This window comes from Melanotaenia boesemani, chromosome 17 (assembly GCF_017639745.1).
Source record: "Melanotaenia boesemani isolate fMelBoe1 chromosome 17, fMelBoe1.pri, whole genome shotgun sequence".
Classification (NCBI taxonomy): Eukaryota; Metazoa; Chordata; class Actinopteri; order Atheriniformes; family Melanotaeniidae; genus Melanotaenia; species Melanotaenia boesemani.
This window is the reverse complement of record NC_055698.1, coordinates 24,158,266-24,185,325: the sequence shown is the minus strand read 5'-3', so window position 1 is coordinate 24,185,325 and position 27,060 is coordinate 24,158,266. Positions and strand designations below refer to the sequence as shown.

Genomic DNA, 27,060 nt, shown 5'->3' with positions numbered 1-27,060 from the left:
CATGATGTAGAGAAGATCTTTTATTAGAAGTCTAAAGAGTCCTAAGAAGCAACAATCTGCAAGGTACAAAGCTGTCAACAAGAAGTTTAACTCAACACAGAACACTAATCTAACAGAAAAGGAGTTTTACCTTGTAGTGAACCGATTTCGTCTGAAAGAAAAATGACTTGTTAAGGCAGATTGTTCTTTACTGTCTCTGCATGTGAGTGTATATGAAAAATATTTGAATGTGACTCAGGTGTGGCAGGTGAGGACAGACAAAACCTCCGTTCTGCTGAAGATTGTTGCAACATGTACAAGCTGATTGAACGGTTTAAACACAAAGTCTGATTGGTTGTGTTCTTGTTTTGAATGATTTAAATCATAACAATGGATTCACACTGGACAAAATTAATTAGCAACACACTACAATGGCCAAAATTAGATTTAAAATATTCCAAATTCTTTTGTGGCTTTAACAAGGCTATTAAAAGAGACATGATTTTCACATTGTTGTCATTTATTTCATCATTTAGGGTTTGCACATGAATTTTAAGGAGGCAAAATAGTTTCTGTAAACATTAATGAAACAAACAATGCATTTCTGAAAACATTAAATTTAGAACAAGAAAAAAAAATCCCTCATATCATTTTAAAAAAGGCACGCAAACTGTTTACAGTGTAGTACATTATCTATTATTTACAGAACAGACGGTTTTTCTTTAAGTCCCTCTCATGCTGCTTTAAAATATAAACATGTCTTGTTTAGGATAGCAAAATGCCTTATCTACATGTCATTAATACATTCTGTGCTGCATTTTATTAAAAACTCAAGACATAAATATGTTTTTTTAAAACTTGTCAAGAAGTCAGGGTGGAAACAAAAAAACAAACAAACAAAAAAAAAAACTATATGATCTGCTGACAAGTAATGATCTTCAGCTCCAGTCATTTAAGGTTTTAATTAAACAAAATAAATACTTGTCTTTCTGGAGATCAGTGCACGTTTAAGTCTGAGATCACACACAGCTACTACCCACACAAATAAAAAAAATGAAAATAAAAAAAAAGAAGCTAATTCATCAATTAATTTAAAGTGTTTGGTAAGTCGTCTGAGGTCTAATGACAAAATGTTTTTTGGAAAGATCTGCGATCAAGTTAAAAACTCAACTACATTTTATACATTAAGTGTTTTTTCTTTACATTTTCAAACAAAACAACCTCCACAGACTGAAATTTGGTTTAAAACAACTTGTGTTCAGTTGTTTTGAGACTAGCACTTCCCTGAAGTTCATCCAAATTTCCCTCCAAACTTAAAAGAATGCCACCCCACCTTCCCGCTCATTTTTTTCCCCCTTCTCCTTCTTTACCTTAACCTACTGGTGTGTCTCTGCATGCTGAATCTTGCCTCCTTTCCCTCCTCCACTCCTGCTTTCAGCATTTCTTCAGAAGACAACAGGATGATTCAAAAGAATTTGGAGGAAGGTCCTCAACCAGAGAAACAGGCAGATAAAAGATAAAGCACAAGTGGCTGGAAGGAATCCAGCACCTGCTAGCAAAAAAAAAATGTGTTGGGATATCTAAATTTAAATTGAAAATTGCAAGATGTACTGACATTTCCAGAATTACTTGAAAATATTTCTTGCCTCTTAATATTTAAACTTGTATCTACTGCACAGAGGTTACTAACGTAGCATTGCATCCTTAAAAATGAGAAAAGGTAACAGTCTGAGCATGCAGTTGGCAGCTTGTAGGTCAGCCCATCTAAGCAGTAAATCCTCCCTCCATAAGTGTAGCCTGAACTGTATGATCACCATGATGGAGTCAGTTTGTGGCGCTGCTAAACTTTTCTGCTGTTTTGTTGCTATCTATCACTTATATAAATCTGACCCACAAAATCATTGACAAACCGTTTAGTGGGTTTGCACCTTCCCCACACAGACAAACAGTGGTAGTACCATCTATGCCCACATCAATTATATGGCTGATCACACACAAGAGGATTATCTTTAACCTGCTGATTATGTTGCATACCAAGACTGGCATTGACCAGCAGATGATTGATGGTATATTTACCTGTACTTCTCCCACACAACTCATAATCCTCCTATCAGTATCTACGCACTGTTCATAAAAAAAAGGAGTGCATCATCATCATATATCATCATAATTTAATATGATGCAGTTTAGTTTAGCAACAAAGCAAATTATCCATATTATCCATAATTGAATCATTTATTGTATTAGAAAACATTAGTTTTAGCTGAGGATCCATAAAGCTGCCAGCTGAATGTGTTTCCTGTTTGGATGCTAAACAAGGTAACGTAAAAGATCAGGTCATGCTTGACACGCTGCATGATGGGGCCTTTGTAACTGAAGATTGTAAGATGACACTAAATATCTGTTTGGATCTCTTCTGATTGGACGTTGTCGCATTCTACTAGCTTTTAAATAGCTAAAACATGTCAGAGGTGACTGCTGCAACCCATGATACTGAATTATTTACTAACATTGTTGTGTTCAATGTTATAAAGGCAGAAGTGATAAGAAAAGCAGGGGGGCAATGAAGATAAGAAACAATATCAACTGAGCAGAAATGCCAGAAAATGTCTTACAAAGTAGTGAGCACCAAACAAACTGAGGTATCTTTCATCAAAGTGACCACCAATAAAGCTTCAGAGCTAAAAAAAAAAAAAAAAATCTAAAATTAAAATCCTCCACTGCACTTGAATCACCCCCTATCAGGTAAACTTCATCCACCTGGCACAGGAAGTGAGATAAATCAAACCACAACAAAATTTCAGACATTATTTTGACCCAAAACCTCAACGTCTTCATGTGTGGCCTCTAAGCTTGTGATCACCCGTGCATGTGTGATATCGCAGTAGTTTGGTATTACTATGTGTGTGTTTTTGTGTGTGTTCTCCTCAGGTTTCCAGCAGGATAAAGACAGTCACTCATCACAATCATCAGTCCATCAGCTTTAGTCCAGGAAACGTCTCCATTGAAGAGTTCTCCTGTGTTCTGAGCTTCCTGAAGGAAGTGGGGTGGAGGTGGGGACAGAAGCTGAGGGATGATTTTTGTTAACACATGAAAGAGAAAGAAGAGAGAAGGAGCTGATCCAATTGGGCGGGTGGTGGACGGGTTTGTGGTAGGGGGTGGGGGAAAAAAAAACTCTAAAAGTGTAAAAAAAAAAAAACAACAGCACACAATTAAAATCCGTAAATGTAATCCACGTTTGGGTAAAATCAAATTCTGTTGTCTTGGACAGAGAGAGGGACGACGGGATGGCCGGTTGGACACGCGCCTCAGATAAAAGCAGCTGAATCCACCTGAGGGCTCCTCCTGGCTCCATGAGAGGATCATGAAGAAGAAATTTAGCGGGCTGTTTGAGCCTGAGGAGATACAAAAAGTCAACAATCAATTTATTCAATCATTTTTTTTTGTTTATTTTATTTTTTTTGTAAAAATTCTGTTAATTGAAGATTCATTCTGCCACACGTGTTATGCAAGTTGAGGTATTATTATTTCCTTGGTCCTTTGTAACTTGCTTTTACCCTCTGTGTTGTGTGTGTGTTTGATGGGAAGGGGTGGGGGGTGGGCTTGCTGCTCTTGGGTTGGGGTTATGGGGGATTTTACTCTCTGTAAAGCACCTTGAGTTGCTATTTTTATGTATGAAAGGTGCTATTTAAATAAAGTTTGATTTGATTATTATTAATATTATTATTATTGTAGATGTGCTGTCCTTTGATGTTTCAGTTGAGGGTCTTCAGGAACTCATGATGGAACTGAAGCCACAATATACTTGGCAGTTACACCAACTGCACGTTGTGTAGTGAGTGACTGAGAGGAAGCTGCACAGCTGTTTTATGTTGCAGAAAGCATCAGTGGCACACAGGATGAGTTTGGTTAAGTGTCTTAACGGTTGTGGTTGTCTCATCTCCTGTGGCAATATGAGTTCAGATCAGTGTGTGTCTGTGTGTGATGGGGGACTGAATAGGTTGATACAGTTGAGTTTATTTCAAATTCATTTTGAGGTTGATTTTTGGTTTTCTTTAAAACTAACAGCTTTAATTCAAATACGTTTTAAACACTTAATTACATGAAAAGATGATTTACTTTTTGCCTGTTTTACACCGGAGATCATGTTTTTAGTTTCCCTTCAACCAAAATGTTGTTTTGTTTATTCAGACCACAGAAAAAACTAAATGTTTCTCAGTAGACGGCAGAGCTCAAAGCAAATGTAGATACTTCATCACAAACACAAACACAGGAAGTTATGACCCCTTTGCTGCATGCACACACACAGTCAAGGCTAAACTTGCTTGACAACTTGAGTAACTAGCCAAACTGATGAAACAGAGTCTGTATCAGGGAATATATATATATATATATATATATATATATATGCAACAAGATCAGTTACTTTGAATTCACTGGTGTGGTGGATTAACCACTGTTATCACAACTTTACCATCAACCTCTATTTCTGTATAAATTCTTTCTTTGTCTGCAAATACTTAGAAACGTTTTTGAGTGATGTGTAAAACTGATACACTGATGAAAGCAAATTGTGTTTGAATGCAATGGAAACAGTCAGAAATAGAGGAATACATACAAGGAACATGTGATATCAACATGAGGACTCAAAAAAAGTCTAACTTTCTCATCAGACTAATCACACCATCGTGGCAAAGAGTGGTGTTGTGGGTATTGGCCATTTTCCATTAACCCCAGCATAGAATAGAAACTGCAACCATGGCAACTGCTTCAGACTCAAAATATTTGGGTTAATTAAAATGCCAAAAGTTAAGCAGTTATTTTTAATTTCACTGATTCATTAAAATAACTAGCATTTTGCTAAAACTAAACTAAAAAGGTGTGGGAAACTTTAATTGTGTGGAATGGAGAATTAGTTCTCACTGAATCTGAATTTTTGATGCGTGTGTTCTTTTCATAGTTTGGACACAATTTGCATTATACTTGAATGGAACTTTGTTAGAGACTCAAGTATAATATTATGGGTTTTAACAGCTACATTTGGCTGTGAAAATGCAATCTAATTTGTCTTGTCAGGCTATTACCTGGATTACATTGAAGGTAAGTTTACAACATGTGTGATGACACATTTCAAATGTGTCATTTCCTTTCATCAGCCCAAAGTACGAGTTGCTCAGCCATTCCTTCCAGCTAAAAATGCCTCTGTGAAAGTGACATCATGCATGAGACTTACCAGCAGTATGAAAGAACGTCTTTAGTAGGGTGACTCTGCCCTGAAAGAAACACAAGGAAACAGAAAACAATAATTAGCCCTGAAAAATGCAACTTGCAAAATTATCAGTGTGGACGCTTTGGGAGGGAAGATAACACACACAATGTCTGACCTAAGCTGAAATAACAGCGATTATGTTTTCCTATGTCAAACACCAACATGATCAACTATAGATGCAGTAAAAACGACATGTTTAGTTCAAACCCAGATGAAGTCAGACATGAATGTGAAATGACTGGACAGCACTGTTTCAATGTTGAGCTGCTTAAAATATCATGAAATACAAACACACAGAGATACAGTTTCACTATTTACATCTTGTTTCTATGTGCATTATAACCACAGAGGAAGGAGGCGAGATGTCTCAAACACTGAAGCAGCAAGTTTAACAACAGAGAAAAAGCTGCAAACAATCACTGAAAAACTGCACTTTAAACAATTCAAATCTCTCCAGGGATAAAAAAGAAATGTGACAATATCATCAGCCACACATACTGTAGAACATGAACTACTGTTATACTTAACTTTTTGAGCAAACAGCCATCAACAGACGTGAACTCTGTTTGACTCCCTGCTCCATCACTGACTGTACATACAAGCAATAATTCCTGAAATTTTTTTGAGACCTACCAAATATTGACAAATCATGTTTTCAGAAAAGTTTGTCCCTTTTTATGAAGAGCCAAGTTCCCTTGACATGCACCACCTGTTCGATTACCTATTACCTACTGCAAACCTAATTCAAATTAAATTATTTAAATTATTCAGTGTTTTCTACCTTTTGTGTGTTCAGGCTAAACATAACCTCAAACTGAAAAGCTGTCCACCCCTGCAGCTTCACATGGGCTCTATACATATGTTTTTGATGGTATTTAAAGGTACAGTGTGCAGAAATGTCTGAGATGAAGTGGTAAATATGGGCATTAAAATTCCTTCAAACGTCAAGCGCAGTTGTAAATGAATGTTCGCCACCAGTGGCCAAAATTCTTCCAGACATAAGGATGTTTTAATGTGCGAGTGGATCCAGTGGCCTCAGGTGCAGTAATGGCTGCACTACATGTAACTACATGTATAAATTGTGTATTTTCTACCTTTATGGCCCTTTAAAATCTATCAAACAAGCCAATACTGCAGTTTTAAAGCATAAAGTTCTCACTTCACGCAGTTATTTCTCTATTTAGAGACATCAAAGTAGAAAATTGTGGCACAAATATGGCAGCTAAGACAATAAAAACATAACAGTTATTTTAGTGAAGTGATTAGATACCAACAAAAACATGTGTCCATGTACAAACAGGTGAACATAAGACAACAGGTTGCTTATGTGAGACAGTATATTACTGATATCTTCTTGCAGCTGCAGTGACAGGATGACAGAAAGAATTACAACCATCACAGGAATTTCCCACATGTCCAGCATGTGTCATTACCCCAAACAAATAGGTAGCAACAAGCTGCTGTTGTCACATCAAGATTGTACAAATTATAGAGTCTACCATGAATCCTTGAACTGAAAAAGTAAATAGACTGACTTTACTGCAAACAGTTTAAATGTGCTTAAGAGTCAGCTGAATAACACGGCAATGACAACTGTCCTGTTAATTTTCCCAACAAACCATCAAATCAGCCACATTCCCATTCATTTCTTAAATAAGCAACCATGCGACTTCAGATAACATTTATGGAGTCAGGGAAGGATCTTCAAGAGCAAAAAATACCTTTTTGTTGAATCACTGAGTCTTATCACTGAAACCGAAAGATTATTTTCTTTTGGCTTCTGATAAAAGAACAAACAAAACAACAGGGTTCAAAAATACATTTAAGTTGGGATTGCTAACACTGACATGAGGCCTGTAACTTTGTATAAAAGTAAAGGTTAATGTGAGATGATATTTCATGCTGAAGTAAACTTTGACGTCATAAACTGTTCACTAGTGTAAAAAAGGAGGAGCAGTTTGTTTGCCTGCAGCTTCAGAGCGTCTGCTGGATCTTTCTTTGCTGCTCACATTTTAGCTCCTGCAGCCATTTGTAAACTCATTTTAAAATCTTTTATTTGCAAGATACTACAGATACAGGATCTAAAACTTAGTCCAGAATCACAACCTGAACAAAAAATACTGTGAATTAAATAATCCTTAAGTACTACTACCTCTTCAAATGGCTTATTATGGTTAATTATCAGTTGAAAACCTTAAATATATTAAGTTTGTAGGGTTAAAACAAAGGAAAGCTGCAAAACCTCCCTCATGAGACCCTGGAATAATATTAAATAAAAGAATAAGTCATAGCTTGAGTTCAGTCACAATCATTTGCATAATCCTGTGTACATATTATTAAAAAAAGCAGCATCAAAGACAGTCAAAAAGGAAGAATCAACCCTTATAACTCCACTCAAGAAGGTACAGTCTCATGGTAATTTTCTTTCTTATGAGAGGATCTAAAGATTTATTCCCCTTTCTTCTTTATGTGTGATCCAGCACCTAATAAAGCCTCCTTCTATCCTCAAAGCACTTCACAAAGATGACACGGCAATCTAACATAACAGTATGGAGAAGGTGAAAACTGAATGAGGTAAAAGAGAAGAAAAGAAGTGGCCACTGCAGCTGGATTAGCTAAAAAAAAAATGAAAGAAGATGAATGAGAAACTGAAGGATGAGCCGACAAGCAGCGGCACGCATGGGCCGAGGAAAACAAGGGCAGACATGACAGTGGCATTCCTGCCATTTTCTTTTAACACGAGACTCGCCCTGCACAGACAGAAAGAACAAACAGCTCCAAAAGATACATGACTGAGGGCGGCAGCTTCCTAAAAAGATGCATAAGAACTTTGAAATTGTATGATAACATTTTAGTTACAGAAAAGATATTTTTTGTTTAGGCTGTGTGACTCAGGATCCAGGATAAAGGTTAGACTGCTGCAGCATACGTCTCTCTACTGGTGTACATAAAGTCAGTTTAGCATCTAAAATGAGTTAAAAAAGTGAAACATCTCAGCAGATCACATCTTCAACGATTTCAAACATTGCTATGTGCTGCTAAATGACAAGGCCAATTCAAAAAGAACTGATGCAATAGAAAAGAAACACTTTTCTCATTTTATGAGCTTATGCAGATAAAATGTTGTAATTTGTGACTCTACAAAAACAAGTTGGAACAGAAACCTGTTCTTTCCCATCATAAGTAACAATCTATATGACTGTAGATAAAACAATGTGGGTGGGATAGATTGTGCTCCATACAGCATCCAACTAGTAATCATGACTAAAGGGGTGTGACGGGAATGGGTTTTCCCACCTGGCAATTTTTTTTTTTTTTTTTTTTATCTGATTCTTTCAGCAAAGTGATAGTAGAGGATAGATTTCTGAATGACTGTAGAGAGGAGGCTGAACCAGTTTTATGCTAAATGTTTACTGCAGCTTAGATAAAGAAAACAAAACAAAGATTGACTTTGGATTTCGCAACTTTGTCAAACTGGACTAAAAACATGAAAAGTTGGGTGAATGCTACATTAGAGAAAATACAATACTCAAAAAGTGAATAAAATTTAAATCACTGTCCTTTTACACCAGATTGATGAGCTCAGATTCAACAGTTTAATTTCATACATAAATGCAGCTGCTCTCAGGAAACCTGAACCACTGAGGAGACAAGGATCTGCCAGAGGTGCCGACTGATGTCCTCCCAGCTACAAATAAGCAAATAATCTAAGTCTGCAGGGCCACAGGATCGACCAGTTTTAACACTCACAAGTATTTGTTTTAAGTCAAGGCTTCCCAACTGCAGAATATTTTCATAACATTCGGGTTGAAAGCTTAAAAAATTAGAAAGACATTGTGAAAAGTGACCATATTTTGGGTTAAAGCTATCACAATGATTTCAAAACAGCTAAAGCTTAAAAAAATGGAAATCTCCAGCTTTAATAACAGTTAGGATACTGAATATGTTTCAGTAGATGTTTTAACATTGACGTTTTTATGCTAAAATGTCAAAAATATAAAACTTTAGTTTTATTCAACTAAATGAAATCTTTTAAAAATTTAATTGCTTTATATTTGAAAAAAGTTATCTTCAATTCTAATGTTTAGTCAGCCAACTAATTAATGAATCATTTACCTTTTTTCTTGCTTGCAGCTTGTAAGGACAGTTCGTTACAGTTGTGTTTAGAAATTGTTGCATGTACAACTGTATTATGATTAACTCATCAGATTACTGGCAAAAAGCAAAGAAATAATAAATATAGCAGACTTTATTCAGACCAGTAAGAACCAGCTGTCTGTGAATGCCACACAGGCATTTTCTCACATCTATCACATGTAAGATTTTTATCCTATATTTGCAACAACAAAAAAACACCTTTAACAATACTGAAGTGGTTCATGATTTGATTCCTTCACCTTTATTTTTTGTTGCTGAATGACTTACACCGAAGTGAAGATGAAGATGATTGGACAATAACTAAATCCTGACTTTGTCTGTGAAATTTCCATTTGTATGACAAAATTCCCAAATGGTGTAAAGCAGCACCTTTCAATACTTCCCATCATCCAGCAGCAGCACCCAGCCAACCCCACGACTGTGCCTGACAGCTCAGAGTGGAAGAATGCAGTCACATGGTGCTTTTAAAAGAGCAAAACCCACAAATGCTACCTTAATCCTGGAAGAAGAAGGTGTGTGAGTGTGTGTGGGTGTGAATGTGGATGGTGGGCAGCTTTAAGCAGAAGTTTTACAACCACTTGTTTACACATGCAGCATAACTATGGAATCCACAAACCCAGATTTTTTGCTTTTAAAAAAAATCTTGTTCTTTTGCAGAAAATAATGATGCTTTCACCCTTCATGACTGAGTGAGCTGCATTTTGGGTGGCGTAGGTAACATGTTCTGACTTAAAAGAGTAGCGCGATAAGTACAAAAGAAATAAAAAACAGGATGTAGTTATGTTTTAGATTTAGATCCTGATTTAGATCCTTACTGGATGTGTCCAAATCAAGTTTGACAGAGTTTTTACTCTTGCTTATGTGGCTGTCTCAACAGCTCTGAGCACTTGCAAACTTAAGTATTCTGGGTAATTTTAATTTTTCAACAAAAATGGACAGACTTGCAGTCGTCAAAAAAAAAAAAAAAAAAGCTGCAGGGCTGCACATCCCTGAGCTGAGCTGATTGGCTGAAAGTTGAACAAAGTCTGGAATAATTCCAAATAAACATGATGAAACACGATAAATATTCTATTTTTAACAATCTGTCTGCATGGAACACTAACAGCTGCTTCATAGAAAAATTTAGGTACCGGGTGTTTACTGATTATATCTAATAAATCTCCTTGTGAGAAAAGTAAATGTGCAGATGAGATTTTTCTAAGATGTGTCTCTGCAAGTTTCACACAGTTGGTTTTATTATCTTTAGAGTTTGTGACGTTGGCTCTTTGCAGACTATCTGCCTGTACCCGCATCTGAATCCACCAGTTTATCATTCAGAGCCGTTGAATTATCAGAGGATAAGATCTTTATTTTCATAAACATTTCGATGCTCATTTTTTTTTTTTTTTTTGCTCCAAACTGAAAGTCAAACATATCCCATAAGCACAATTTGAAAGCGTTTTACTTACTTAGGTGTACTTTTTTTTTTTTTTTTTTTACCGTGGGTACAACAGGTGTGTGTGTGTGTAATTGTAACACTGTAACTTCACACCTTAATTCAAATGACATTGTTGTGCAGTGAGGTCATTTCCTTTGAAAAGAAGAAAAAAAAATGCTCTTTTGAATGAGTATCTGTAGCTACAAGGCTTTGAGATCAGCTTCTCCTGCACAGTGCAGGGTTACTTATCACTCCAAGACAAATAAAGATTATCGACACAGATTTAGAGCGCTTATTCTTTCAGTAAATGTGCAGATGAGATATATTAAAGTGGCGTAAACATAATCTTTACAGTTGTTAAAAAGCAATCTCCTCAGACATTCAACACCAGTAGTTTGTGCTCCACACTTGGAATCTGGTTTTTGAGCAAACGACTGATCCTCAGATTATATGATTGATCCTCAGATCACTTTTGACATTTACATTTAGACATGTTTATCCAAAGTAACATGCTAACTCTATGTAAATCTATCTAAGTTACAGATTATGAGTAGAACAGTTACAGAAGAGCAAGTAAGGGCAGGTTAGGTGTGTTAGGGTGGCAGAGCTGTAAGCAAATGGGTGTTCTTTTAAGAGACAAGTCTTCAAGAGAATGTTGAAGGTAGAACGGGGCACCCGTGCTCTGTCCCTCCACTAAGAAACCATGAATGAAAACAGCCTGGAATTAGACTGCCTCCTGCATAGAGATGGCAGTCTGCTACACACCTCTGGTGCGCTATATTAGCCACCATCCTTAACAAAATAACCTAAAAAGTGCTGCCGCTACAGTTAAATGCCAAAACTGTTGTACACACCTCAGTTCCCAACTTAAAGAATCATTACACACAAGCAAACAAATCAGCAAAACGTCCCACATCTTATCTTTTTTTTTGTTTCTTTTTCTTTGGGGTTTAATATGAACAGCAATGATCATCTGTTAAAAATTAAGCTTTACCTTTATGAGCGGCTCTTAAAGATTAACGTTTAGAGATGGAGAGACAGACATGAGAAGTGAGTTCCAATTTGTTAACAAGAAAATCACAGATTAATCAGAAGAAGCTGACCAAACCGTAAGTGGTTTATCTCAATGTTTAGTTTTATTTTTTATAATAAATCATAATAAACGTCACATTGCAATATGCAACACAGCAAGAAGTTTGCGGCACTAGTAGTGCAGGTTCTCCACTTATCAGTCTGTCATCTCGTGTCTTTATCTGCTGTCAACACCGTTGATGTCTTTTCTTTACATTTCTGCATGAGTGCTTTGGTTGTCTGGAGAAGGTTGAATGCAGTAGATGCGTCTTTCTCATCCTCTTAGACCTTCCTTTCTTTCCAACTGCACAGAAAGCTCTCATGTGCCACTGTTTGCTAAAAGTCAACAGAACAATCTGCTGTGTGCAGCTGTAGTCTGGGCTGCAAGATTACCCAGCTATCCAACACTCTCTGGTTTAACTCCTGCATCACAAAGCAAGGAAGATCACCAAGGTAACTATGCTGCAGGGCTGACATGCCCTGGTGCAGATTACTTTTAAAAGATGAGATCAAAGTCTCTCAACAGCTTTCCCACTGACCAATTAAAGCCTGTAAACAGAGACATCATTCCTACATTAACCAAGAAGTAAAATAAATGTTTAGAATAAGAATAAGAATAATCACATGAATGAGCTCATATCTACAAGAAAACCAGAGTTGGGTGAGCATGGATACATCAGCTGGAAAAAGACAGATTAAGTGGAGTATGTCTGCTGCTATCAACTAAAAGAGCACAACTCCAAACAGAAATTTTATCCTCCACCATGTTGTTCTCAGCACTTAATGTCCCCTGAACATCACCAACATGGAGGCTCGCCGCAGAACAAAGCCTTCCTGTCAGCAGAGCTGACACCCTCTGACAGTGAGGAAGATAGAAATGACAGCTGGACAGACAAGTGATTCACACAGAGGGCCTCTGGGCCTATTGACGGCACTCTACAGGTAAACACCCGCTTTACCTGACACCTGATGACCTTTTACATCACATGATCCTGACTGGAGAGTTTCTTAAAGGTAGAGGTGGGGGGAGGGGATGGTATTGTTTAAGGACAAGACCTGATGACTTCAACAGCTTTCAGGCTGAGAAGGAAAGTTTATCCGGCTTAAGTCTTACAAAAGTTATTAGAAGCTGAATTAAATAATTCAAAATGCATCTTAAGAATAAATGTGGCCTTAACTGAGAGTACATGTGTACGTCATACCTGTTTGTTAGTTTGTTCATTGGAACTCCAGCCAACTAGAAGAACCAGTTGTACCTGTATTGGCTGCACGCCTCAGCCAACAAGTCAAGTTGAATTTGCCCTGTACTAAATTTTTCAATGTTTCCTCTCAGTGGGGGCTGTTGCCCATCAAAATCAAAAGAATAAGGAGATAAAAAGTAATTTGTTCATTTACTGGATCCCTATCTACTCTTAATGGGGTCAATAAGTGTTTTTTGATAAATAAAATTCATTTGATCCTAATTATTCTGGTGAATGTCTATTTTATTGTCTCCACATAGCATTTCCTCTGGGCTTTTCCAGATTTTAATGAGCAGAGAGTATAAGCAATAACATGGTGCTGCCTTGGAAAATCGTTTTATTTTTGTTTTTGTGCGTGGCTGCTTTGACTATTTCTTAATGAAAATTGGGTAAAAGTTCCTTCAGAAAGGAGCTTGTGTCATCACTCTTGGTTGTTTTTAGAAAAACGGTCATTTGGGCAGAGTCAGCATATTTCCTCTATACACAACTGTTGCTACAGAGTTGTTTTTAAACAGCTGGTATAATGTGAATTTCTGTTACTGACTCATCTGTTTGTTCTCTGTTTTTTGTATGATAGTCTCCATTTGTGCTCCACAGGATGTGGAACATAACAGGATGCGGTGCAACATAATCATCATGACTGAATGTAAGGAATGTGTAATTCAGGTATGGAACTATGTTCTCGCTCTGTTGCTTAACATGAAGATTACTGCTGGCTTCACAGGAAGTCCATGTTAGCTTTAAAGACCCGTAGGAGCTGTAGGAAATTACAAAAAGGATGTCCATCCCTTTTATTGTCAAAGCAAATCTTTCATACTGACACTGAGCTCAAATTAACTCACCCTGTTTGCCAGATCTTTCAATAGGAAATCTGTTTCTTTTTTTCGAAATCCGAAGCATGTTTTAGAGAAAACTGAATATAAATATGTCTACTGTACACAGTAGTGCTTCTCCCTCTCCTGGGAGTGCACTTTATGCAATAACTGAATTAAGTGTTGAAACATTTTCAGTGCAACAGAAGGAAACTCTGCCCAGACATGTATTGTAAACTATGGTAGAAATGTGGCAACTGGCAGCTTTATAGTGTGTATTCATGTGTGTATATTAGTCTAACATGTTGCAAGATGCCAAAAAGTGAGAGGAATGGCAAAAATTTTATAGAAGGTCATGAAGTGGTGACGTGATCACACAAAGAGAATGTGGGAGATGTCTTTATGAAAGAACGTCACATAATGAAGACACATTTTTACATTGCTAACTCAAAACCAATTTTTTAGTTTAGAGTTTAGTGTCTGTGACACTTCTGGGTCTATTTATACTAGTTTGACTTGGTTTCTTGAATCTAGAAACAGGAAGCTTCCTAGACAATGGTTTTTCTGTTTCAACATGATTATCAGCTTCATAAAGAAATGGTTTTCTCAGTTTTGTGTGGGCAAACCTGACCTCAACCTCATTAAACACCTTGAAAATGAGGTGGAATGTAAATTCACACCAAGACCATATCAGCCAAAAACTGCACATTAAGACCCAACCTATCTTAAAGTAAATGTCTGGTTAAATAATCTTGGACAAAAACACACAAAAAAAACGACTTTTGTACCTAATTTAACTGCCCACCAAAACCAGTAAACATCTTTTACAATGCCACTGATCCTGCTTTGTCAACCGTTTGTTCCATTAAAGGTGAAAACTAAAAGTCAGGTATGATATATAAAAACAAAGAATACTTACGGTACTTTCGACCGGCAGTAAAAGAACACGCCAATGGCGGCTCCAACTGCAACAAGGCAGGCGATGACGATTCCAGCGATAGCTCCATCTGTGAGGCCTTCATGGATTTCCTCTACAGAAAAAAAAGGCATGTTTTTAGTCCGTTTTTTTTTGCATACCACTGTCCTTGGAAGCATGTGTTCATGAAAACAGCATTTCACATTTTACTTTGGTCATCATTGTTATGTTTCACTGAGCACTGATCAGAAACCACAGAGAGAAAAGGGATGTGACTCCATGTGGCTGTAAACAGGTTTGGTAGGTATCTACTGTGGAAAAAATAAGTAATGCTTGTGAAGTTAATACACAAATACCAATTTATTTGCATCAAATTAGTATTTAAACAGAAAGAGATACATTCCTGTGCGACAAAGGAGAAGAATACTGCTCAGTTTTATTCTTTCCCCTTCATGGATGGGCATACAAGACACAAGACGTTGCCATAAAAAAACATAAAATTAATTCTTTACCATCCTGAAATGTTGCCTTTTGTTTATTTTGTGCCAGTGCAGAACGATGGTGAAGACCACAGGTATTTAAAGGTGGTCAAATTTGAAAGGGTTACAAATTTTGATGTCTGAGTTGTAAAGCAAGTTATTGGCATGTGAGCACTGTTTAGTTCATTTTCCAGTGGATGCTTAATTATGAAAAATATTATTCAACACTAAATCATGGCTATCATAGCACACACAATTTAAGTTAAGTTTAAATCTTTTAATGTTAATATATCATTTCCATTCTACACTTTTAGATCCCAACAAACACCAAACAAACTTAGTAAGACATGAGTATTTTGTCTCCTACCATATAGTATAGAACTCAGGTGGAAAACAGCCTCTTAGGTAATTGAGAACTGTTTTAGGATGGACATTTTAAGCTCATATATTCTAAATTGGACTTGGCATGCTGTGTCAGAGATGCCTTGAAAGTAACTGCTGTGACTATTAACTGATGAAGAAAAGGTTTACTGAGATAGCAGAACAACAGAGAAATACAGACTGTGGTACATGTCTGTGTGCTAACAGAAATATGGCCTAAAGTGATGTGCTAATTTGCATATGGGAATTTGATGCGTTGGTAGCATGAGTAAGAAAACTTAAAGAACAGGTCCAGAACCGGTCAGGTTTCTTTTACTCTGTGAAATTATGTGGTACAAACAACTAAAAATGTGACGTACTAGCAGATGGTTCTGTTTCTGTCCTTTGCAGATTTTGCTGCTGGTTAATTTTAAAATAAATCTTTTTGAATTTACAAGGTTTAGAGAAGTAAACTCTGCGTGTTGAAACTCAAAAGAGTTACTGTAAATGGAGTTGAGAGCTCTGAGTTTAAGAATTCCTGTAAGAATTTAATTCTTAAATTAATCTATTAACATCTACTCTAGCCCTGCGATAGACTGGTGACCTGTCCAGGGTTGCCCTGCCTCTTGGGATAGGCTAACTGCTGTGACAGTTCCTCCAACTCCTGCTGAATTGGACTAAGTGGTATAAAACATACACAAATGAATGAATAATCTTCTTCAACCCCATTTTAGTTTTTGTTTTTATAAATGAGTTAGGACAAAGATAACATCAAGCCTAGGTGCATTTTTATGCTGATGACACAAACATCTACAAGGGCACCTTCATTGAATCAAGATAAAGCTCATGTAGAAAGCTTTTTCAGCAATTTCAGCTTATGCTGCTGAATATAAACTGTTGGTCTGTGGATCATAAACACAATCGTCATTCAATCCCTGCTTTAAAGCAACATTAGAGAAACTGGTCAATCTTAAAACCATGTGCTTTTGAGTAATTTGAAAAGTACATTAACTTTTGTTATGCACATTCCAAAACCTGAACTGCACTGTGGCATTTGGGGTCTGATTTACTGCATTTCATAACTTTGGTTTCCAGCTGAGCACCACACACTATGTTGCTTTATAGAACCAAGTCCTACACCAATTTTGATTTATTTTGAAAAACACATTTTTATAAAACGTGTAATAAAATAACACATTACAACACCAGTGTGTTCATTCCTTTAAATTCGTTGAACAGATTAAGAATGTAAATTAAAATGCTACTATTATGGTCTCGGACTCACAGATGAAGCCTCAGTCAACCACCTCAGTCCCATTTTTGATTCATGTACAAATAAGTTTCTCTATATTATTTTAAATCAAAATTATTTGTCTGTCTTGAGTGTTGCAACCACACTATGCGGTATATATAATATGTATTGTGCATGTATTGATTTTACACATTTGCCACATTCAAATGCTTCAGAAATGTAAATAGAAAAAGGGGAAAAAAAGCTAAAAGCAGTGTTGGTGAAATATTAATGTGGAACTTTTCTTTATGCTGGTCTCTTCTTACAGGACTGCCTGTAAGAAATCATCTAGTATGGGATATTCCAAACTACAACAAGGAAATAAAATGAATAGAATAAAATAAAAATTAAATAAAAGCTGCAGACCCTGAGCTCACCTTTGACACTGAGAGTATGAGAGGTGGAAGTGGCTCTCTTGCCAGTCATGGCATTGTACGCCTCACATGTGTATATTCCAGAATCTTTGTATTGGGCCTTCTCGATGGTCAGTGTCATTGCATTGACTGGGATCACTGTGCCGTTCAGCTTCCAGATGAATGCTGCAGGAGGAACTGACTTAACAAGGCAATTGAGCTCCACTTTGTCCTCTACTTCTACTGCAGGTTTACCCTTCAACTCCACTGATTCAGGGCCATCTGGACACAAAAATAGAAAAAAAAGGAGTATTTTATGATAAGAACATCTAACAGCATCAGCATCCTAACAACTACAACAACAATGTGTCCTAAACTTGTGTCCAGTAGCTAAGAATATTTTTCTATGCATATTTAAATAACCATCATTAAAGTAAATACCTTTGAAAAAATAAATCACTTTCTACCAAGTACAAGTAAATCTTTAACCAAAGCAAAAACTCACAGTTGACAGTCATCATGTAGGTGGCTTTTTCTTCACTGACGGGGTTCTTGAGCACACACAAGTACTTTCCATTGTCCTCTTTTTGCAGTGGGTTGATCATAACAGAGCTCTTGTCATCAGAAAACACCACCCTAGAACTGGCAGCCAGAGGTGCTTCATCTTTGATCCAGATCCTTTCCATCACTTTACCCGCTGTCGCCTGGCAGCTGAGGTTGGCCGTGCTGTTTCCGGCGATGAGGGGAGTTGTTGGACCGGTAATGTTAATACCGGAAATAGGCTCTGTGAACATGAAACGGACAGAAAAATTGCATTACTCTTAACTTCGATTAGTATTTGACACTTTTAATCTCCTAAAATAATTTAAAATTTTTGCCATTTGTTTGTCAGTTTGTTTGTCTCAGTAAAATTGGTGAGAAAGTGCTGAGAAGCAGAGACATTTCTAAGTCTAAAAAAGCTATTAAACAAGCAATTCACAAGCTAAATAAAGGTATCCTGACTTCCACCCCCTCATCATACTCATTCTTCCATAATGTGGCTCTAAAGGTTTTTTATGTAGCCACCCTGCCTCGAGGAAAGACATTTTTTTAAACTTTATGCTTTTAAGTGACAAAGATTTGTGGTCCAAGTTGACAAAACATGATGAGGTTAGATGCTGTGATTCTTTTTCCTATCCAGTATAAAGGTTTGGGTAAGAGTGTAAGGGGAGTGGTTTAGGCAGCTCTTTTCTTCACACAGAAAGACAGACACTGCGTTTAGCCACAACAGAGCATTAAAAAGTGTGTTTAGCAAATGCATTATGTCTATTTCATTTTACAGTGGAACTATGTATGAAAAATTATAAAAACCATGCATCAACAACACTGATGCATTTATGCTCACACTCGTGTGCTGGTTTTTATTTTCCATTATCAATTATCAATCTACTACATGGTCTGACTGAAAAAGCACAATTTACACATTTTTGCAATAACCTAATATCTTTAGCAAAATAAGAATAATTAAAACTGTGGGAAAAAAAAATTAGTTGCAAACAGGCTGGAAGGTTGAAGCTGGAATTTTTTCTGAATCAAATCATAACACCAAGTTTCAAAATCAAAGCAAATGATTGCAGGTTTCCTTCCTTCCTACTCTTAATGTTGCTGAGTTCATACAAGGCTTTATTTAACTGTTTCGTCCTGCCAAATAACTTGAGTCACCGAAATAAAATGTTCAAGTCATATTGTTTTTTATGCAAACTCCCCCTCCCATCCTCCCGCTTGCTCTTGCATCAACCAAAATGAAAGAACACACAGAAACTCTTCAGGGTAAATGTAAGACCATCATCCAACCCAGCAGGTTTCGCTCACTCACACACAAACACAGACTTGGTCTCTTGCCAAAAGTAAAAAGAAACAAAACATCCTCCACAAACAGGATGAAAGATTCCTTAGCAGAAAATTACAGACAGCACTTCTCTGTGTTTCAACACCTCACAGGTACAAATTCTTTGGGTCACTTGGAGCTATGAAGGTGTCACAAGCAGCTCATGGGAGTCTGTTTAGCAGTCTCGTACCTCAGAGGCATGTAGCAAAGAAAAGCAAAGGTTTCAGTAGACCCTAAACAGGTCACCAGTCCACCACATAGAGACAAGTAACCACTCACACACACTCTTAGGGGAGAATTTAGAGCAACCAATAAACCTAACATCAATGTCTTTGTACAGTAGGAGGAAGCCTGAGTACCCAGAGAGAAAGCACACATAAAAAGGAAGAACATGCAAACTCCACGGTTAGAGGCCACTGGCTTATTAGCCATAATGCTATTGCTGGGAGTTTATGCTTTGAACTTAAGAGGCACCACATACAGTCTCAACTCTGGTCAGACAACTCTTATGTTCTATGTGTTGAACTAATACTGACAGTACACCAGCTGATATTACAAACCAGTTTTTATTCTTGTTATGGCATGAATTATAGCACTGGTTGAAACAGCCTAAACAAGATTTGGAATGTGGCACAATGGGAAACTTTTTAAGTGAGGACCCTTTTCACTGCTGCACTCCTAAGCATGCATGCAATGGCGCATCAGTGTTATTGAAGATAACTCTAATAACACAGGCAACGCTGTAGCAGATGTTGAAGCTGAGTATGATGAATCAATAGAACTTTCGCCCCCCCCCCCAAAAAAATTTGCCATTTATTGTTTGGAGATACTTTGGTTTTAAAGTGTTGGATGTGCAAATGAAAGAAGTGCTGCAGTAAATCTTCTTTCATTCAGTGGATGTAGTAAATATTATGTCATGCATGGAAAAAATATACTGTCATATACTTTGAAAAAAGAATTCTGGGCAAATGGTAGTTTTGAAAAATGCTATGATAAAGTGTTACGTTTTTAACTTTAAAAGTAGATTAACAGCTAAAAGAAAGTGAGTGGGATGAGCTCTGGTATCATGCAGCACAATAAGACAAAGTCCTGGTGTTTTTGCTAAAAAAAAAAAAGCACTTAGCCACAATACTCACCAGTCACAGAAAACCTGATGGCAGGAGAGACGCCATAGCGCATGGTCTTGGTGTTTTGGGCCCTGCATGTGTAGTTACCCTCTTTCTGTCCAAATCCCTGATCTTCAATAGTTTTCAGAGTAAGGACAGGACCAGTGGTCTGTATCTGGCTGTTGTTGTAGTACCAGGTGAAGGTAGCAGGTGGGAAGGAGGGGGTCGAACAGGTCAGGTTAAAGTCAGATTTGGACCGGATGTATGGGCCATGTTTGGTGGGTTTGATCGTGACATCATCTGGTCCGTCTGTGAAGAACATAGAGGATTACAATTAATAATTTGATCCAGAATGATGATTTGCATGCTAAGTATTCTGTTTTGTTGCCCAATAAATTTTTCTTTCAACAACTTTTAAGATTAAATCCAAACTGAGCTACAATGGTAAGCTTTTGATTAATTAATAACAGGGTAAACCTGCGGTTGGTGTGGTTTCACTGCCTTTCAGGTTAGTCATGCTGAAGGAGTGGAGGTGTAGGCCTCTGTGTACACAATGTGGTTTTAGCTTGAGAGAACAGGCTGAAAGGGAGCGCCTCGCAAACACACACTGCAATCAAAAAAATGCAGGAATGACATGGCCACAAGGCTGCAAAGACACCTGTTTTTGGGTGAATTTGGAATCTTAGCTGAGGCTCCAGGCAAAGTGTGAATTCCCATGCACTGGTGTGACTCTGAGTAACAAAAAGGAAGATTAAATATTTATGACAAATGGCCCATGAGGGTGGAAAGGAGTGACAGCAACTGGCTTGTGTATGACCTTCTTTTGTTAAACAGGTGTGGAGCTCATTCAGGAAAGCACAACATTTCAAACAATGGATGGCTTACTACAACTAACTGTCTAACTGTCAAGGCCAGAAATGGAACCAAAATTCTTGCAGTATTACTTCTCTGCATTTTCTACATCATTATGTTTCTCTAAACTTATATCATATCTGAGTTTATTTATTTATGCCTACATTTTGTTTTTATATTCATGCCAATCCTACAGTTTTTTATTTTAAAAATGGCATCAAGGTTGTATTCTACTCTACTCTATTTTACTGTTCTTGATATCCAAAACCTGTAAGTTTGATATTATTTAGAAAGACTGACCATCAAATTCATAATCAGTGATCACTGCTAACCAGGAGGTAGGGTCAACTGCATATCATGTGAATAACTTTGTTAAAATTCCATACAAAAAGAAAATCTAAGAACTAATGTAATGAATATCTTTGTCACAACAAAGAATGGCTTGTTTTCAGATCTATAAGAAATCTAAGATACCAAATCAAGTTTCTTATTTATTAATATTGTATTATCTCTTATCACTTAATTGCTTGCGTTTTAATGTTTCTAATTTTGTTTTAATGTTTTTTTTTTATCTTTTTTTAATTGTAAAATACTTTGTGATTTTATCTGTGAAAAGGGCTATATAAATAAACATTACTTATTTTCAAACTTGTTTATAAAAATGTATTTTGGTTATGTTGGTTGAAAAGCGATCACAATCAACAACACATCCTTAAAAAACTGACCATTTTTTGCGGTGATGTGTGTAGCTGAGTCTTTCTTTCTCCAATGATCTTTGGTTTTATCCTCTGAGAGATTGAATACCAACTTTTATTGTCATCTAGAAAGTAGTGATAGAGATGTAGTGCGCGTGATTGTTTAAACTAAAATTTTGTAGACTTTATTGCATCAAATACTAAACCCAACTATTTTTTATATATCTTTGGACTAATGTGGGTTATATAGTAGATTTGTATTAATTGGATTATAACTGGACTAGAATGAATTGTGCTAAATTGAACTGGATTATGTAAAAGTGCCTTGAGATGAATTTGTTGTGAATTAGAAGTATATAAATAAAGATGAAATAACTGAAAAATGGGGTTTTCTGCAGAAGAGAGCTAAAAAACACGTTGCTTTGCTGTTGCGGTGAAAGGTAACCCAGGAAATACCTTCTACATACTGTAACAAGTTTTTTTTTTTTTTTGTTTCTTTTTCCAAAACATGTTAGTTCCTGCATGGGAGGAGGAACAGCAGTGTGGGCGCAGTACTTACAGAAGACAGTAAGATTGAAAGGATTACTCTTCACTCGCTGCAGTGGATTCTTTGCTTCGCAGTAGATAGGACCAACCAGATCAGACCTGAGGACACCTCTGATGGTCAGCGTGCTAGATAATGCCTCCTGTGACAACATTCAATAAGAAAACACCAATGAATAAATGAGGAAAAAAATGTAACTTTTACATACTTATTCCTGTCATTCAGGTTGTTGCATAAATGCTAGAACAGTATGTCACAGCATAATCTTCAAATCAAACAATTAAGAGAACTACAACTTGAAAAACTGACTTCTTTCAGGGACAGCCGGACACCGTCAACTGTGATGGGCGTGGTAATGTTGAACCAGCTGAGCTTGAGGAAGTTGCCTTTGACGGAGCAAGTAAGAGCCACAGTGCTGTTGATTTCAATTGCTTCAGTCAGGTTGGACGTGATGGCAATGTCAGCTACCGGCTCTGTAGGGAGAGACCAGTTTATACAAGGAGTAATTAATTCATGCCAAAGCAAAAGGGGGACATCAAGGCCTCAGCACAGGCATGGGTCAATAAATACATGAATCTAAAGAAAATGTATTTCTATTTCAACACATTAAAGCAACATTTAGTGCAAACCTTTCTACTACTTTGTGTAAAATAAAATACTTTTATAGCTTGCTTATAATAACTAAAGTAGTACAGTTTCACTTTATAGTTACACATCATGGATCTTAACATTTTTACTCAACAAATTAGAATAAGATTTTTGTATTATTAAAAAAAGAGGAAATTATAAACAATTCAGTTAGATTTTAAGCTTGTTTAACAAATGGAAATTGTATTGATGAGTGATTGATCAGCATGGATGGATGCTTAAATGATGCATTGATGTCGATTTATGTAAAGTTACACCCCTAATATATAGATGCCACTCATCAATCTACAGCATTAGGTTTGTTCATACAGTCATTAATTAAAAATTTAATGAAAGTCAAACTGCTGTTGATGAAACTAACTTCCTGCAGAGGTGTTTCACAATGAAAAGAATCCAGGAGATCACATGATGCAATCCGTGAAAAATGTGGGCAGGAAATGCTTCTGAAAGTAGGTAAACTAAGAGCTTTAAAAGGCAAGTAAAATAGATCTAATTTACATTTACCCAATTTCAACAATTCTGTACAGCCTTTACCAGCAACCAGCCTTTATTTGTTTCAGTAAGGCCTCGGTCCAACAGGTTATATCAGGTTTACAGCCTTATAGACTAGACATCATCTAACTTCTTATCTGAAACTGTCATCTATGCAACAGTAAAGCCTTTTTAAATGGTAACAAGTACTCCACTGAGCTTTCCACCAACCTGAAACTTGTTAAGGAAGTTCCTATACATTCAACTACTCTAAGAAGTTTTCAGGATTTTAAAAATCAATTAAAAGTTTACACTATGAATAAAAAAAACTATCTCAAGCCATAACCTGGATTTGATTTTAAATTTCTGTATTGTGCATCACTAGGCAGAGCTATGTCCAAAAACAGAAAAAAAAAAAATTACTAAATAACTAAATTTCCCAATTTCAAACAACAATTTTTGAACAACTAGATGTTTAGGTGTGTTAGGGTGGATATTTCCAGTGAGATTAAAACAATCAGCAGCTTTGCTGATGAAATCCAACAACAAATCAGCAGTAAATGATTAAACATGGCAGCAGATGATTTGATAAGGTACTGCTCTGCTGCAGAGTCTTTTTTACAGATTATAATGCTGCTCTGACATCAGCATCTGAGTACACTGAGTTAAAATATCCAAGATACTGAGACAAGTAGACCTGCTGGACTAGTTCTCAACTGGGAGTTGAAGTCTAACTGTACTACTTGTTTAATGATGATTAGGCAACAGTAGTTGTGAGGGAACAATGTAGGAGTGGCACCCAGGAAGAGTCTTTTCACCGACTTCACACAATGGTTAGTTCAGAGATAAGATACATTTCTTTCTGCAGGGCCAGACTACCATGCAGGGACATAAATAATCTACACTGTGTCCACACAGAGACTGCAAAAACAAACACATATTTTGAAACTGCTTTTATGTAAAAATTAGATTGATGCTCTAAGACGGCATGATGCTGTACTTACTATAAGTGATCTGAATAAGATAATTAAAAATGTATATCCACCCCAGTCCCCAAAGAGCATGATGTGACAAATGTTAATATAAATACAAAGAAATTTATATATATATATATATATATATATATATATAATCATCAATCAGTATTTTAACTTTAAAACATAGGCACCATATGAAAAGTAAATATTTTAATATTTTATGAAAAATATTCACCTTATTAGTTCATCTTTATCTAAGTAAGAAATCAGGTTAACTGGCAATGAGTCAGCAACACTAATGGGTATGAAATGAGCACCTTAGGGAGGGAGAGTCTCTCAGAGGTGAACATGGGCAGAAACTTGCATTTGCAAATTGTTGAACAATTTCTGAGGAATGTTCCTGAACATAAAGTTGTAAAGACTGAAGATTATGATTCCATGCCTATTGAAAATAAAATCTGACCAATAAGATTTGTAAAACATTGTATTCTGTTAGACTGTATACAGCCTTTTTTCCTTAGGAACTGGAGTTGGAGCTGAATAATATATTTGATCATTTCTAGATAATTAATTATGGAAATGTTGGCCTTTTTATACAAAGCAACAAAAAATCTCTATCCTTTAGTTTTAGACTGTTTATTTTAAATTCCCAGCTTTATCAGTTGTTGTTTTTATTTTTATTTTATGCTATAAAAGGAAGTGTAGGCCTATTTCAGCTCTGAATAAATGGAGGAATCTGTAGACCGCTGCTCTGTAACCTTTGTAGATAAGAGCATAAAAACACTCCTTTCCTAGCCTTTCTTGACCTTTAACTGAATGTTTTTACAGGGAACAGGTCAGTGATGCCTCCAGTAAAGCATGACTTTCCCTGTGGAAAAACAACTGACTCTGAACACACATATGCACTCACATTCCTACAGAAGAGTACAGTATGAAGAGCCACACCCTGAGGTAGCACTATGGAAGAGATCGGTGGTGTTTTATTTATTTAATTTGTTTATTTTTAGTTATATAATTTTCTCTAGTTGAAACTTTTAAATGATAGACCTAAACGACTTTCTGAGAACCCTTGTAAAACTGAACAACCAAACTACATTTAAAATGTGCTCATACATGAGGTTGCAAGCACCAAATCACAAGCCAAGAAACTACAGCACCTTGGAGCTCTGTGTGTAGTCCGATCAGCTCATAAAAGATGCACCACACTGTAGCTAAACTGATATTCTGATGTAACAAAAATGTATAACTCACCAATAATTCTGAGTTTAATCTCTCCAGTTACCGCACCGCCTGGCGTTAAAACAGTGATGGAATAATCCCCGCTGTCCTTTGACTTGAGGAAGGACAGAGTCAGGTAACCGTTGGTGTCGTTAATAAAAGCTCTGTCCTTATAAGTAACGCTGACAGTCAGCCGTCCTCCACGTAAAGTAGCGACATTTAGTGCATCTTGTCCATCGCTGTAATTCCAGATTACGTCGTCCCCTGCATCCTTTTTATACAGGACTTCCAAAGTCACATTTTTACCCAAAAGTGCGTCCACCGGACCTTCCGGGAGGATTTCCTGCCCAACAGAGCACCCTGTGGGTACACACACAAGATGTACAAGTCATAAAGTTATTCTAAAAAATATAAAAATAATTAAAAGAAAAACGAGGGTATTAAGTTTATGATGTCATATAGTACAAATCTGTTTGTCATTGTTTTAGCAAACAAAAAAATACTACCACGTTTCCTTAACCAAACTTAGAAAAACGGTGCGAAAACAAAGCCTAGGAAAAACATTGCAAAAGCAATGATAATTATAAAAGTAACACACATTTTTAATTCTTACCGGTAAAAGAAAGTAGAAGAAGAAGCAACTTCAGAGCGAGCAGATCCATCGTGACCGTCAGCAGCAGCAGACGCAGGAGTGAAAATGCACCACCAGTACCTCCAGTTTTTAAGTGGACACACCCAGACAAGGTGAACACCCACAATCCTCCGTTTATCTGCTCCACTCACACCGTCACACGCGTATATGTCATTCTAATTATGATGTTCTTAGTTTCTTCTTCTTTCTCCCTTCTTTAAGTATTTTAGTCATACTTAAATATGGACTGAAAAAAACTCAGTCTCTCTCTCTCTCTCTCTCTCTCTCTCTCTCTCTCTCTCTCTCTCTTTCTCTCTCTCTCTTTATATATACATATATATTTGTTAGAACTTAAAAATCCCAGCCGAAAAGGCTATATTATTATTATTATTATTATTATTATTATTATTATTATTATTCCTTGTTCTTGTCCCCCTCATCTCGTTGTGTTCATCTCTTTTGGGTGATATGGAACTTGTCAGTTTGTTTGTTTCTTTTACAAAAAAGAAAAAGAAAAAACAAACAAACAAAAAAAAAAAAAAACATTTTAATTTGTAAATTAAAGGGTGTAGCATGGAAGTCTTAAATTGCAATTGAAATACTTCATTACAGTTTATATGGAGTAATATATATAATGTATCAAGATGAGTTTCAAGAAAACATTTACCTGAAGCTATACTTAAGTGAAGTAATTGAATAACAGGA

The 27,060-nt window shown here is 36.5% G+C and overlaps 1 protein-coding gene across 1 annotated transcript; it reads right to left on the bottom strand.

Moving 5' to 3' along the window:
• Positions 1 to 26,519, bottom strand: LOC121628148 (carcinoembryonic antigen-related cell adhesion molecule 20-like). The gene is made up of 10 exons (XM_041967075.1): positions 26,338 to 26,519; positions 25,758 to 26,084; positions 22,720 to 22,883; positions 22,426 to 22,552; positions 20,350 to 20,628; positions 17,852 to 18,130; positions 17,371 to 17,628; positions 14,867 to 14,978; positions 5,213 to 5,252; positions 1 to 3,374 (listed from the first exon to the last, which is right to left on the bottom strand). The coding sequence occupies exons 1-9, from the start codon at positions 26,384 to 26,386 to the stop codon at positions 5,234 to 5,236; spliced, it is 1,614 nt and encodes a 537-aa protein (XP_041823009.1). The 5' UTR covers positions 26,387 to 26,519; the 3' UTR covers positions 1 to 3,374; positions 5,213 to 5,233.
• Positions 26,520 to 27,060: the final 541 nt, after the last annotated feature.